This window comes from Haliaeetus leucocephalus, unplaced genomic scaffold, assembly GCF_000737465.1.
Source record: "Haliaeetus leucocephalus isolate CR32 unplaced genomic scaffold, Haliaeetus_leucocephalus-4.0 Scaffold1000, whole genome shotgun sequence".
NCBI lineage: Eukaryota > Metazoa > Chordata > Aves > Accipitriformes > Accipitridae > Haliaeetus > Haliaeetus leucocephalus.
Window position 1 is genome coordinate 4,049,189 of NW_010973436.1, and position 15,412 is coordinate 4,064,600.

The following is a 15,412-nucleotide window of genomic DNA, read 5'->3' on the forward strand; positions in this document are numbered from 1 at the left end:
CAGACCACGCACCCTGCACGCTGGGCCAGGGCCTGAATGTGCTGTTGGTAACCTGAAGCTGAGGAAGCCCTTCTAGATTTTTCTACGGTTCCACGTGAATTTTTTGCTTTGTCAAGGTGACGTACATATTGAGCTATTTCTTTTCAATGGATAGGCTTAGAGCCAGTTGTGGTTGAACGTCTCCAGGCTTGGATGTTCCCGGTCCATCTTTGCCTACTGAGCAGGTGCTTGGTAGGAGAAAGGACATGAATCTTAACCATGGGACTCAGACTGTCAACTACATACTGCTGTGAAGGAACTCGGATAGGAGAATGCACTTAAATAACAGATCAACAGAGCTATTATAAAATTGATTACTGAAGACACTTTTTTTCAATGCCAACATATTAGAAGCTCTTACGGGTTGTGGCACTAAGAGAGTCAGTTCCCATCTATAACATGACTGTACAACAGCGTAAGAGAAAAATTTGTCATGGCTTTGGAGAAAGCCCAACATGGAAGTATGCACTGAACTGTTGATACCCGGACCCTGAACCACCCACAGACTACCTGACAGTGCTGGCCCAAGGATATCTTTTGATACACAGACTGCGCCAGCAGAAGTCCCCTTGTAGAAAACAGGCAGCTCCCTCCCACTGGCTTTGCTAAAACTTCTGCAGTAGGAAGTGTCCTACAGAGCCAAGTTACCAAACTGATGTGTGGCTTTCCCTTAATCCCCTCCCCCCGGCTTTCCACCTTCCAACAGCACGGCCGGCATTGTGCGCACAGTGCTAGGTGCCAGCTGCTGTGTTTGGCGTATATTTTGAAATTAATGATTCTGGACTTTGAGCACAGGGGCACTGAGAGCAGGTCAGCAGGTACTTAAGCGATTTTCTTGCTCATTCTGCTAGTTCTTCAGGGACTCCAGCATCCAAACAATCTTGCACAGGATCACTTGAAGCAGGAAATGGCTGCTCAGCAAACCTCTCTCTACCTTTTAGGTTAAAGTGACTTTAAACCAGCTGAAGGTGGAGCAGCATCCCCCAGGGAGGGAGAGTGGGTCTCTTCTCAGCTCATTCCAGTGGTCCCAGATGTCTGATGGGTGCAAGATTGTTGGCCTGCAGGTGGAGGCCAGTGGGGAGCTGCAGTTCTTAGTCAAGCACTGCCAGTGGTCACGTCCATCTGGCTTTGCAGAACGTGTGGAAAGACTTTCAAATGAAAGGCGTCGCTGTGGCTTTTGGACTGGGAGATGGGTGAAATATCTTAGGCTTGAAACCGATTTCCTCTGGAGTGGTGCGCTTGCCCTGAACGCTTTGTCTCGGCCACTTTACTAGATCCCTGCTGTAAAGGTTGCTTTGAAGAATTCCTTCTCCTGCAGAGACATCTTGATGTGTCAAGCTAAAGAGAGATCTGTAGTGAAGCAGTGTGTGACCTGATGAGTGCTTCAGTTGAGGGTTATTCTTTGACAGTTAGAGAAACACTGGGCCAATCAGCCCTTTCAAGAACAGACTGATTTGCCTCTCATTTTAAGGAAGGATGTCCTAATTCAGGTCATAATGCAGCGTTCTCTATGTAACTTGTGACACCTAGGGCGCTGTCAGCCTGTGGAGTGCTGTAAAAAGCAGGTAAAACATCAGCAGCTGTTTTGCGGCTGGGGTAAGGCTGACGGATTGACAAGGGGGATGAGAACACGTAGTTCCTGGTGCTCTGCCTTCCTTGTGATCTGACTGTCCTGATACACAGGGGGGGCGTTAAGCATCTTTACTATTTTTGTAAGCGATTAAAGGCACAAAGTAGAGCAGCAAGAGAGACTGCCCAAGTGAAATACTTTGTGCTTTATAACCCGCAAGTACCCACAGGTAGGTGCAATAGTACTCCTCTCGTGCGTTTGTTGGGGTGCAACAAAAAAGTTTTGTTCCCTTCTTGGTCTTTGGTACAGGACACAGGCAGGTCAGCAAGCTGGAAGGTTAGACCAGGGAGTGGGACTGTTTCTTCAGTACCGAGAAAGACGAGCTTGTAAAACAGACTAGACAGACTTTCATTGTACTATTTCTCTTCCCTTAGCAAAGGTGGAGTTTATGGTACTTGCTGGCATGTTTTTCCTGACCCCTAGCTACTGCATCTGTAATTATTTTTTTTTTTTTTTTTTTTTCCAAAATGAATTCAAAATCTCTTAATACAAAAACTTTACTGGAGTTCTGGAGAAAAAACAAGTGTTTAAGATTCTCATCAATTTGCTTGAGACCTGCTGAGTGCACCAGAGTTACTCATTCGTATTCAGACTTTCAGGGGTTAGTTCAGTTGATTTCTGTTTAGCAGTCAGATTGCCATGTTAACTGATACCAGTTTAAAAAAAAATATGTTTTTGAGATAACCTTTTTTAAAATGGAAGGACTTTTGTGGAATTCAGAACTTTGAGGTTTTTGGAAGGGGTGTTTCTCCTTCTGAGTGTGTGTGGGGGGGGAGTTGTAAAGGGTTTTTTTGTTCGTTGGGGGTTTTTTGTGTTTTTTTGTTGTTGTTTTAAAGTTTTGCTTTTTTCCCATTCCTTAAACAAGATCCATTCAAATTCTGAAGAGGTCTTGAAGTCTGCTCAGGAGTATGGAAGGCAACAAGTAAAATGCTGAGCTGCTTGCGTATTCAAAAGAGCTAGATCTGAGGGGATTTCTCTTTTCCCCCCATGGTGGTGGGTATAGTAAAGTTGCGCTATACAGGTGTGTCTCACTTCCTAGGGAAAAGAAATGGCACCTTCTAGACCATGAATTCCTCCTGATTTGTATTGGAATGCCTCTGCTGGGCAAAGCGGTGGTCCTTAATTGCCTTCCATTTAAGAGTTGGCTTGTGCAAACTGCAGAAATCGTGCTTGAAATTTAATTTAATTATCAATGGCATCAGTAACACATTTGGAAAAATGTTTCTTGTCAAACTTCTACCTGAAGGAGCGCCAGTAATTTCTAGAAGGAGATGCGTAGGAATCTGTATGACACAACAGTCTGTTTTTGAAGGTGCTAAGGGTGAAAAGTGAATAGTCCCATCAATACTGAAGAAGGGAAGGAAACCTTGCGCTTAACAACTATTTTTCTTCCCTTTGCCAAGCAGTCAAAACCCAATAACTAACATGAGAACCCAACTTTTCCTCTCTTTATTTTAGATTTGGGAAAATTCCCTGCCAAAAATAAAAATCCTGGAAAATTCACTAGTGTTTGTGTGAGTAGAAGGTTCCAACCTTTTGTTATTAATTTGTAAGAACTATTTCATTCCGTTTTGTCCAAGAGAGTCAGAAATACTTGCACAGAAATGCGCAGCATGGGAATGAAAGGGGTCAGAACCGCTTGAATTTGAGCTTTATCTGGTGTGGTTGCAGGTTTTATGGCATTTAGTATCTTTAGAACAGTAAGAATCACAGTATCTGACTTTGCATCCAAAAAACCTGCTTGTGGCTAGGGAAGATCAGTTTCAGCGCTGGAGGCACCAAAAAATCATCAGCTGTCGAACTGGACCTAAGCCATCTTTTCAAACCTTCCGTGATCTTGCTGCAATGCATGATGATGGATTTATGGATTAGAGAACAGCGTATGATGGCAAACTTGTAGCATTGGCTCTGATGTAAAAAGAGAACAAATTCTTTCCAAAAATCAAAGTAATTCCAAATTCTTGGTATCACGCAGCCATGCCACTTGCAAAGGAAGCATTTCCCTGCCTCTCAAAGCTTGCTGTATCCTCGATCTGCTGTCTCCCTGCTGTTAATTGATTGCAACTCCGCGTGTCCGATTAGGGCTGAGAGTTGCTCTCGCTACGGATATCGTGCACCATGTGCTGCGCACGCTCGTGTGTATAGAAACGTTGATACTGTATGCGTGTACATAGGTATGCCTGTTTGTGTGCTGACCCCAAAATCACTCGTGTTATAAAGCATCAGCCTTGAAGGCATATTCATCAAACTGTTATGTAGATCTTTTGGGTTTGCCGGTTCCCTCAAAATGAGAGACTTTTTATGCAGTCTGCTGTGGCAAATAGCCCCACATTCTAATTTTTACTATCGCTCTTGCTGACTTTATCATCCCTTGCTCTTGGTGTGTGCATGAACGGGTATGTGTACGTATGTCCAGACAGTATTTAACAGGTCGAGTTGACTAAAACAACTGTAAGGAGTGGAAATTCTGACTGTTCTGCTTCAGCTTTGGACAACTTGGCTTCAGATTCTCATGCAGAGAACGAGATGTGTTAGCAAGAGCTTGTCCTGTGCTTCAGATGACATGCTGGGTGGTTTGCATACGCATCATAGTGCAGCGTTCTCTGTGTAACTTGTGACACCGAGGGCGCTGTCAGCCTAGTGGAGTGCGGTAACCAGCAGGTAAATCATCATCAGCTGTTTGCGGCTGGGGTAAGGCTGACGGATTGACAAGGGGGATGAGAACACGTAGTTCCTGGTGCTCTGCCTTCCTTGTGATCTGACTGTCCTGATACACAGGGGGGGGCGTTAAGCATCTTTACTATTTTTGTAAGCGATTAAAGGCACAAAGTAGAGCAGCAAGAGAGACTGCCCAAGTGAAATACTTTGTGCTTTATAACCCGCAAGTACCCACAGGTAGGTGCAATAGTACTCCTCTCGTGCGTTTGTTGGGGTGCAACAAAAAAGTTTTGTTCCCTTCTTGGTCTTTGGTACAGGACACAGGCAGGTCAGCAAGCTGGAAGGTTAGACCAGGGAGTAGGACTGTTTCTTCTTTTTCACTTACTGATACCTTTCTTTAGGGTTACTTTGAAAAAGAAGATTTGACTGACCAAGCCATTAGGAGACTTTCAGTCCAAGAAAGAGTGAAGCCAGCTCTTGCCAGGACGGGAGGAAGTCCCTGTTGAGAGCGAAGCCTTCGAACCTGAGCTGGTTCTCAGACGGTGTCGATTATGTCCAAGCAAGGGGACGACTGCTACTTCTATTTCTATTCCACCTGTGACAAGGTATGTTTGGGCTTCTTTTGCTTTGGGGTTTCTTGTTGAGTTTTTGAGAAGAGGGGGGAGAGGGGGCGGAGACATCCAGATTTCTGTTAACTTCACAAGCAGTTAGATTCTGCTTCCAGTTCTACTAGCATGGATAATTCTGGAGGCTGTACTGTTTTAATTTCCTCTTTGTGGGTTTCCTTTTGGTTACAGGGAGACAGCTGTTCCTTCCGCCACTGTGCGGCCGCTCTGGGAAATGAGAGAGTGTGCAGGCTGTGGCAGGAGGGTCGCTGTTTCAAGACTACCTGCAGATTCAGACACATGGAAGTCGATGTGAGTGTTTGCCTAAAGATGTGTTCTCCAACTAAATCCCTGAAAGCATTTTTCCTTGCTGTCGGCAGCCTGAATGTGCTTGTACGTGATAGATTTACTTGCTTTCAAAGGATACTGGTTTCCGTTACTTGGAGGGGGGTGGGAGGAAGTTGGGGGAAGAAAGATCAATTTCTTAGGTATATCTCAGCAAGACATTTTTGTATTAGGTGCTGGCATTCTTTTCTTAACAGAGGCAAAAGCAACCACATTAATCAGACTGCTTAAATGTGCTGGAGCAGGGTAGTAGTAAACAGCCTGCAATAGCCTCGCGAGGCCTGGGCTTGATAACGGCCTGTTGGGTCTCTTCTCTCCTGCATTTCTTCCGATAATGTTGTTCTGACGTCTTGGGGTAGTACAGGGTGGGGAGAGAAAAGATGGGAAGGAAATAAGGCTCTGAAAGATAACTTGAGATAGATTCAAGCTAGGCAATTTAAGGCATTTTTTCCCTCTGAATAATCCCAGTATTTTGCACATTGTCTTAGTTTAGCCCACCCTGAACTGATGTGTGCGAGCCCCCGTCTTCTCCAACGGAATGACAGGAAAGCTAGATAATATGTAGTAGTTACAGCGTACGCAAACTTTGTCGATCTGCCCTGCAATGCTTTCAGTGATAGACTGCCCTTTGGAACGATGTTTCCGCACTGCACTGCGATAGCCCTCTCTCTGGCATGACGTGTAACTATGTCTCTTAGCAAGCCTAAGGCGAGTGTTACCATGAGCTTTTCTTTCTGTCTGTCTCCAGAAAAAACGCAGTGAGATTCCTTGCTACTGGGAGAATCAACCAGTTGGCTGTCAAAAATCCAACTGCGCTTTCCATCACACGAAAGGACGTTATGTTGATGGACTCTTCTTACCGCCAAGCAAAAGTGAGTTTCTTGGGTCCTTTTCCTTTAAGCATTAAAGAATTAATTCTGAATATTACTCAGGAGTGGGTACAATGCCGTAGAAGGCATCGAGTAACTGCTCACTGATGAGTGTAGGGAGAAGTGTGCAGTCACAGGCTCTCAGCTAAACGGACTGTAATTCTGGTATTTAATTCTTTCTTTCATGCTCAGCTTCTCTGTGCTTTGTGTGATCTTTGCACTCCAGGTTGCTTTCCCCTCATGTAATCCTTTCTGGAGGGTAGGGTGGCGAGATGAGTGTGTGAAGGGAAGCCGTTGTTCCTAGTGTGTTCGTAGGGGTGGGGAATAGGAAACTCTGAATTCAGCAGCCAGGTGGGTTATCTACCTTATCTACCGTATCTAGACAGTGAGTGCAAGGTTGGGGTGAAAGTTTTACATGGCCAAATGAGAGATGATCCTCGTCTTCCTCTAGCTACGCTTCCAAGTCCACCTGAGTCTGCAGAAGATGATGTGAAAATGGCTCAGGCGTCACTGCAGCAAAACAAACTTTCTGTCCAGTCAAATCCCTCTCCGCAGCTGAGGGGGGTGATGAAAGTGGAAAACTCTGAAAATGTCCCAAGTCCTACACATCCTCCAGTTGTAATCAATGCTGCAGATGATGATGAAGATGATGATGGTGAGTGTTTTTTACTTACTGAAGGCATTTCTACTGGAGGTGAATGTATAAATTCACAGAGTACCTGAACTGTGTAGTGTTTAAAGCTACGGACGAGAGTCTGGAGTCTTAAATATTTTTTCCCCGGTATAGCTCTTGCTTATATGAGCTTATCAAGTCAATATAGCTGTTTAAAAAAAGCCTTCCACAAACAGTTGCTTGTAGTTAAGAATACGAACAGAATATGAACCGTGGACTGAAATGTCATTGTACGAGCTACATGAGCATGAAACGTCTTGTATAATCCCTGCTCCGTAACTGAATAGGTTTTATTTTGGACGTTCAGAGCAGCTTTCTGAAGAAGGAGATGAAACTAAAACACCTGTCCAGCAACCGGCAACAGAAGCCTGTAGTGGATCGCAGATAATTTCCACTAGGAAAGGCAGGGCTAATACAAAGCAAGGTATTCTAGCAGCTGTAGTAGGATGGCTTGGAAGGAGAACTTGACGATTAACTCCAAAGCGATATGTTCTAAAACTACGATAGAGCATCGGGTAGCTGGATGGAGTCAGTTATTTCCACGAGCTCATTCCTCTCTAATAATGTCATATGTCCCTTGGGTCAGACAGGTCAACTCCTCCCTGTTGACTTTTGTAAAACAAAATAGAGCCACAGCGTGGAGTTTAAATGCCTGCAAATGTGTCCTTTCAAACACTGTGGGAAGAAGCCATGTCTAATGATAGAGGAATCTAATATCGTGTAGATGGATTAAAACGCTTAAGACGGTAGGTTTTACTCTGTAGGATGGGAGGAGGGTTGAAGAAGGATGCCAATTGCTTACCAAAATACCCATCCGTTCTATGGCTTTTTTTACTGGTGGGGAGTGTTGAGAGGGTTTATTTGGAAGACTTTGGAAGGGTTCTGAGCTGTAAGAAGCTTGAGGATGTGTGCTCTTCAACATGTGCCTTTAGGCCTCAGCTTCAGTAACGATTTTCTGTTTTCAGAGGACAACTTAAATTTTGGATTAAAAAGAGTTAAAGAAATCAAATTGGAGAAACTAAAGAAAAAAACAAAAAGCCAAGGTGGTGAGTTAATATCCCCTACTTGTAGTGAATACTATTGTTTCCATTTCATGGCTTCTCAACCGAAAGGTTAAGTAATAATTAAGATAATTCAGGCAGGTTAGCCTGCTGGTGCTGCCTTTTCTAATTAAAACCATGCTTTTATGCTTCAAGGCCCTGGTTTGATTGCAAGTATTTGGCATTTGTAGGTGCTCAGGTTGTTGTGTTGCAATAAAAGACCCAGAAGCGGTTTTTATCAGCCTGACATTAAGCCGTAGCTCATCATGTATTACACCACCTTACTCTCCAGTGTGCTTAATTGGACTCTCACGTTCCTGAAGTTGAGTGAGATTTGTGAATGAGCTAATGTGTTGACAGCACGTGGCAGAAGTAGCGGTTGGGTTAAGTGCAGTAGCAGAAGAGAGAGAAGCTAATGTCAATACGAGTGTCAGTATGCAAAAAAGGGGGTAAGTGGAAAAAGCGGGCAGTAATGAAAGGGCAGACCTATAGAAGATGGTATTATACAAGTAGGCAATTTTTGAAGTGTTGACGAGGCTGACGGTGGCACTTGCGGACAGTAGCGTGATAGGAGTCTGTGTATAAGTGGTGGTGTTCAGATCTGCACAAATTCCTTTGAAAGGCAAAAAACGTGTGGCACTACTACTACACGTAGTCACTCGTTTCTGTGGTTTGGCTACCAGAAGAGTGCCTTTTGCTGGGACGTGGACTAGAAGGACAATGCTCTTAGTGGCTACCGGTTTCTGTGCAGTGAAGAGATTATTCTTTGTTTTAGGGGAGGAGCCTGTGATTCAAGTGAATCTTGGCGAGAGGATGGGAAAACGGAAAGCCTCCATAGGGAAGAACTTTTTGTGAGCTGTTGTTCGGGTGCCCTCATCTAAACGTGACTATGTTTAAGGGTATTTTTGCTGCGTGCAGGAGGAAAATCCATTTTGGCAGAGATGTGTATTGGCGGCAGGCAGAAGTGGCAAATTTGGTTAGCAGCTGAAAGGCAAATCTAAGAAAAGATCCCTGGAAGCATTGAAGTTTGTGGCTGACTGTTCTAAAATCCTCCTCCAGAGAAACGTTCTTCAAGTATTGCTTGTTTTCTCTCCTTCTGAAGCTGGTAGAAGTGTCCTTCCATTAAAGTGCAACCTTGCTGACAGGCTGGGGAAGAAGACAGAGGTTCTGGAGAATGCTGACAACGCACCAAAGAGAGGTGCAGCTACTAAGCAGACATCTGGATTTGATGCACAGATTTCCTGCTTAGGTTTGCTGTTTGTCCTTTCTTCTAGTGGTTCTTTTTGCGTGTTGGTTGAGGGCTCAAGGTAGCTCTGAATCCCAGTGAAGTGATGGCTCTCATTGTGAAACGTGAGCACCAAATGGAGATTTATGCAGTCTGCCGAACTTTTTCTGTTCTCTCTTGTAGTTCAAGTCCCCAGGTCTCTGAAGGAGAGGCTAGGACTGCCCTCTGAACAGAGCCGTACAGAGACAGGTACGAACTGGCTATTAAGTATGCTTTCCCCTTTTGTCTTTCCGTGAGCTTTCCTACGGCCCTAAAAGTTAATTTAAAAAAACCTGCCTGATTCCCCTTGCTCGAGTGCTGAAGCTGTCCTGTTTAGCCACTGTCAGAGATCTGGCTCTAGAGGGGGAGGGTGTTTTCTACTCGTGCCTCATCAAGGTTTCCGCTTGAAAACTGCTGTGAACCCTCAGAAGCTGCAGTATGCTTACGCACAAGTAGGACAGAAGCACTGCCAGGAGCAGGAGTTTGAGATGCGAACAGAGAGACAACGGTCTGAGAAAGTAACAAAATAAAATAAACTAATGCTGTTTGTGTCGCCACTCTCTCCGGATAGCACTAGTTTTCAAAATACAAGTGGCTTAAAGGAGGAGAATACCGTGCAGAATGGTGCTGTCCTAAGATGCATTCTTGGGATCACGCAAACCTAGTTTTCCTTAGTACTGTGACAGATTTTGGAGACTTTAAATATTGCTGGACTCTCCTTAAATGTTGGTGCTTCTCTTTCTTTTTGATGATGACAGAGAAGGCTGCTAAGCCAGCAGGAGAGATCCATGTGAAAACACTGGAGGAAATTCGACTTGAGAGCACTAATCGGAGACGAGGAGAACCCCAAGTGAAACCCCAGACTGAAGGACGTTGTAAAACAGAAGATCCCAGCTTGGGGGCAAGACCTTCCCCTGCAGTTCACGTCAAAACTTTCTCAGGCTCCCTGGCTGAAAAAAACCACAAGCGATTGGAACGAGAGAAGCAAAAAACAAAAGAGTTTCCTACCAAGACAAAAGTTGAGAGCAAACCCAAGAAGCAGAGCACACTTGCTCCGTCTGTGCTCAGCCAAGCGCGCCCGGCAGAGCCGGCACGTAAAGCCAAGCCAGCAGGAGAAGTGCGTGTTAAAACCTTGGAAGAAATCAAGCGGGAGAAAGCTCTGCGGATGCAGCAGAGTGGAGGAAAAGTGCCAGCTCCACCAGCACAACCTGAACCTGCCCCGACAGGGAGGAGGTTGTTACGGATCACAAAGCTAATAGGTAATAAGGTGATTTGATACCTGCCCTGGTGAAGCGCTTCCCCTGTCGAGCAAATTCAGTTTGCTGAGGTTTTGCTTTGCTTTTTCCTTCTGCATATCGTAGAGGGTAGAAGAGTTTAAGGCTACAAAGTCAGAAGGCAAGGAAGTGCCAGAATATGCAACCATATTCTTTTCCATGAATCACGTGATAGCTTTCTGTATTTCCCACTGGAAAATTCTTCCACTGAGGAGCTTTGTAGCCTAGTTTCTTGCTTCTGTTTTTTCTGCCATCCGCTTGTGGTATGGGATCTTCCCTGGGCTGAATCCAGGCTTACCTTCCTCTTTGGCATATGCATTGTTTAACTCAGTTATTGATGTATCTATGTTTGCAAAGCATGTATCAACTTCTTAATGTGAGGGCCAGTTTTTGTCAAAATTGGCAGAGCGCTAAAGATACCGTTTGGATTATATAAGCCATGTAAAAAGAGAATAGTGCGATTGAGGGAAAGAGAGCTGGAACGGTGCAGGGATTGCTTACTGTAGCCTTTCCCTCTGTCCCATTATTAGACGTGAGGAAGTCAACACAGCAAGGAAACAGAGGTAGCCAGGTTTCTTTATTTCTGCTGTTGACAAAATGATGATTTTTTTTTTTTTTTTTTTTTGCTTGTTTTGAAGCACCTGGAAGAGAAGAAAAGATGATAGTGGAATTGAGCAAGCCTTTTCCCAAAGCTGTCTCTGCAGCTGCAGAGGTGAGTCCTTTGTGAAGACATACATCTATCTATTCATACAGTTTTTGATACATTTTGTTATGTTTTGTTTGTAACTGGCTGCATGCTCCCAGTTTGAGTGTGTTCCTACCTTTCCGCATTTGGTAAGCGCTGCAGTGCTGTCGCAAGTCCTGTCACTACTTTGAATAGCATTTCCAGACAACGTGTTAAACCCCAAGCTTTGAATTAATCTTATTATACCTGACAGTGAATAAGAAACCCTATTAGCACCAGATAAAATCTGCGAGGTTAATGTTTTTCTTCTCCGTGACTTTATCTGTGAGACTGGAAGAAGGAGATCTTAAAATCCTGGGCTAAGAACTTTAATAGAAAAGGCTGGAGGTTTGTATTAGAGGAAATCAGTCTGTCAGGGAATGCTGTCTTGGGGGAGCTTGTATGGCTTCCTGTTGCTGAAAAAGAATGTACTAGATTACAGCTAGAGTCTTCTGCTCTGTTGAAGAAGCTTGCTGTGTTGGGAATTGTAGGCTTTTGAAACTATTTCCATAGCAAAGCATGGATCTTGTTACAGGTTACAGGCAACGTTTTATGGGGAAAAATGTCAGATCTGAATGGTATTAACATGCTCTGTTCCACATGGAGCTATTTCAGAGGGATTGCTACTGAGATTTTCTGAATGAAATCTCCATAGATTTTTGTCCCCTTAGTCCTCTTCTTTTGCTTCCTTCCAGCCCTCTGATCAGAGTGCAACTAATTCTAAAGTTCAAGTGAAGAGCCTTGAAGAGATAATGTGGGAGAAGCGGCAACTGAAGCAACGCCAAGAAGAGAAGCTTCAGAAGGAAGCAGCTGCTGTGCCATCTCCTACTGAACAGGCAATCAAGGATAAAACTGCAGCATCAGGGAGTCCTGAATCCAGTGTGGTTTCAGGGTCAGCTTATCAGCTTCCAAAGAGGATATTGGTGAAATCTCCGGGAGATGGGGTTGAAAGCCCCGGAAAGGGTGCTGCCATATCACCAGGGGAACGGGCAGCTCAACTTCCGGAATGGTTAGCTGAAAGTAAGTGTTGACTGTATGTTAAAGAGTTACTTTAGGTCATGCTTTGAAAGAAAGGCAGAGGGTGACAATTTTCACGTTGTAACTCTGGCTCCTTTTTGTAATATCTTTGCTCCTTCTTATGGCTTGTTGGTAAACAGAGTTTACGGTGTGGAAAATACTGCCGAGAGTCTGGGAAATGGCAGTGGAATTGTGCTGGCTAAATACATTTAACTAGAAGGGTTGTGGCGCTGTTAAGAGAACCTGTTTGTTTGTCGTTTTTTTTTCCTGAGGCAGAGCAAGACTGCATCAGTTCTCTCTTCCTTTTACTCTAGCCAGACGGAAGGGGTGCCTGAAGCCTTTGGATGGGAAAGCCACCTCTCCCACAAAGCAGCCACTGAAACGTAAGGCAGCCGAGAGTCATCCGTCTGCCGTGGCGGCTGTGAAGCCATTGAGTGCCACTGGTGGCGACGGGAAGGAGCCTTCAGCTAAAAAAGCAGCTGTGGTAAGGAGAGCGGCTGAGGCAGTAGTGGGTCCCTAGTAAATTTTATGCCCAAGTTGTAGCCTCCTCTTGGAGAAAAGATGGAAGACTGAAACGTTCTATGGGTCTCTGTTCCCTTTTAAATCCAGAAGCGGTCGCCAGGACGCTTGTAGTACCTTTCTGCTTTTTACGAGGTGAATGGCAGTGTTTACATAATGCTCCGCTACGTCCCTTAATGCTGCGTTCTTCAAAAAGACCCAAGGTCGTTAGTAAACTTTAAGGGAATGCTAACTTTTCTTCAGGTGTGCCCTGGCTCTGTATTTTGGTTAAGGCTCAGCAATGCCAGAGGAGAAGCAGCGGAGGAAGAATCTGCAAAGCAGTCTTTGACCTGTGTATCCTAAAAACCATCTTGCTTCTTCCTAGGCTGTTGTTCCGGCTTTGCCAGAGGGCAGCCTCCTCTCCATACGCGGGAAAGGAAAACCCCAAACCAGGTAACAACCACAACTTGTTCATTTTCTTGATCAGTGTGCCTTTCGTGTGAAACTAAGTTGGTTTGTTTTTTTTTCCCCACACGTGGAAAAATTAGAGTTTTGAGATACTTCATGCCAAAATCCAGCAGAGGAAAAATTCGTCTGAAATAATAAGTTTCTAGCAGCTGGCTGGACTGCTTATCTAGATTCTTGTCTGAAAACGCTGCAAGTTGGTACAGCTTTTCAGTGGCTTCTTGGGGTTTCTGAACGCCTGCAGAGGTTGACTTGGTAACCTTTTTGCAGTCAAATTCGTAAAGGTGGCTAAGTGTCTCTGGCGACAAAAACGGAGCCTTCTTTGCCAGACCCCAGATGCTGTGTCTTCGCGGATAAATCCCCAAAGTGCAAAATGTACCTGCTGATACATTGGACTCCAGAAGCAGCCCCAGGTTAATTGAATAACAGTCCCTGCATAAGGCTGAGGGGTAGGAGGGATTAACTACCATTTTAAGAGCTGGTTTGCAGAAAACATCTCTCTGCTTAAGGAATGTCATACACTGATTTGCTCTCTTTCTTGTTCTTCCCAGTCCTGAACTGCATATTGGAAGCCAAGCGGACTCTGTGGCACCGTCGGAGGTCTCAAGCTCGACCTCAGCTTCCTCACAAGTAGCAGTAAAGACACGCCGGTTGAGCTCCACAGGAGCTGGGAAAGCACCTTTATCTGTAGAAGATGACTTTGAGAAGCTTATTTGGGAAATCTCAGGAGGCAAACTGGAAGCAGAAATTGACCTGGACCCAGGGAAGGATGAGGATGATCTCCTCATGGAACTTTCTGAAATGATTGACAGCTGAACTGCATAGTCTTAAGGTTTAAAAAAAAAAAATTAAAACTGATTATTTTGTTGGATACCCAGACGTGATCCTTTTTCTAGCTGAGGCTTTGCAAGGAGTCTTAAAGCACATTTGAACTGGTAGAAATTGTCAGTATCTGCACTCAGTTGTCCTAAACTTCCCTGCTGGTCAGAGTCAAGGTCCCGTGCATCAATTCCGTGACCCTCGGTGTCTATCTTCCACATGAAGAGGACGAAGCGCTTGTTTATTTCAGAACAGGGACATGTCCATCTACGAACTGTGGTGGTTGTGAACTGATCTACTGATATGGTGATGCTCTGAAGGCTTAAACTTAAAGCTTCTTCATTCCTCCCCCCTTGGCAAAACTCTGTATTCAGTGCGTTTCAAAGCTTTGGTATTCTGATTTCTTCGACAGTTGATATCCCAAGTCTAGAGTTACTGTGTTAACTCTTCAATTTTATTTATGTATGTTATCATGTTGACTTTGATCTTTTAGGGTAACGTAATGAAAATGTCAGGGTGGGAGGGAGCAGAATAATTACTCTAGTCTTTTGGACCAAACGTGCTGCCGCCTCGGGTGGTGGTTGGGGTCAGTGCATCCAGCCTTACTTTGAATTATCAGGGATGATGCAGTATCAGTGTGAAAACAGCAGCTCTGCAGTACAGCTAGAATACCCCCCTCCTGTTTTGTTGTACTGTTCCAAAGCTTTGGGGGTGGGGGGTGGGTTGGTGCTTTTTGCTGATGTGGGGTGGGTAGTCAGGATTCCTGTTGTAGTCTGCAGTAAATTGGTAAATGAAGAATTGGTTGAAGTGCCTCCCGGTTCCACGAATCGCTCCCGCGAGCTGCTGGCTCATCCTCTGCCCAGAAGTGGCGGCTGCTCGGACTCATGTTCAGACACTGTCGGCTTTGTCTGACCTCCCGCTGCACCCACAGCACCGTCGTCGACTCCAATCCAAGGGGGGAGCGGGTGCCCAGGCTGGCGATCTTGGAAGCTGGTCCTGCTGCTGGACCAACCGTGCTCTCCTTTTTGGGCATGCCCTAGGGATCCTCCCTTTGCTTTCCACTGCCCCACTGCCGAGGCTTGACCTCCGGGTAGAAGTCCATGCTGGAGGCGAGATTGGAGGTTACCGGTCTGCCTTGGGTCTCGATGTGCGGTCTGAATTTGTGACCCTGCAGAAGACAGCTGAGACTGGGGTCTATTGTGTACCCTGCCACCAGGGATCGTTTTCCCTAGCAGCTACCTTTTGAATCATTTTCTTAAATTTTTGAAGAACTTGAGTCTCTTCTCTTCCTACGAGGATTTGTGAAGGTGGGGCGGCCCTCAGGCATTTGCTGCTGGCAGAGGAAAAATCGGTTGTCGGAGTGGATTGTCAATACTTTCTCTTTGGAAGAAAACACTTGCGTGCTTTGATAATCCACTGTGCTGTCTTCGTTCCTAGAGGAAAGGTCTGAAACCAAAACTGAGCAAAGTGCTGTTCCGGCTCCAGAAGGGTC

General features: G+C 45.1%; 1 protein-coding gene across 4 annotated transcripts; it reads left to right on the plus strand.

Annotated features, from left to right (window-relative positions):
• Positions 1-504: 504 nt before the first annotated feature.
• On the plus strand, positions 505-13,949 carry ZC3H11A (zinc finger CCCH-type containing 11A). Of its 4 annotated transcripts, none has more exons than XM_010584737.1 (16): positions 505-4,330; positions 4,729-4,932; positions 5,125-5,244; positions 6,026-6,149; positions 6,598-6,801; positions 7,127-7,243; positions 7,785-7,865; positions 8,635-8,697; positions 8,962-9,057; positions 9,268-9,333; positions 9,882-10,382; positions 11,033-11,109; positions 11,817-12,141; positions 12,453-12,622; positions 13,022-13,089; positions 13,653-13,949. In XM_010584737.1, the coding sequence occupies exons 2-16, from the start codon at positions 4,879-4,881 to the stop codon at positions 13,915-13,917; spliced, it is 2,331 nt and encodes a 776-aa protein (XP_010583039.1). In that variant the 5' UTR covers positions 505-4,330; positions 4,729-4,878; the 3' UTR covers positions 13,918-13,949. The 4 variants fall into 4 exon arrangements, with proteins under 4 accessions (XP_010583039.1, XP_010583040.1, XP_010583041.1 ...); XM_010584738.1 differs by having other exon boundaries at positions 7,785-7,862; XM_010584739.1 differs by lacking the exon at positions 7,785-7,865.
• The last annotated feature ends 1,463 nt before the right edge of the window (positions 13,950-15,412 follow it).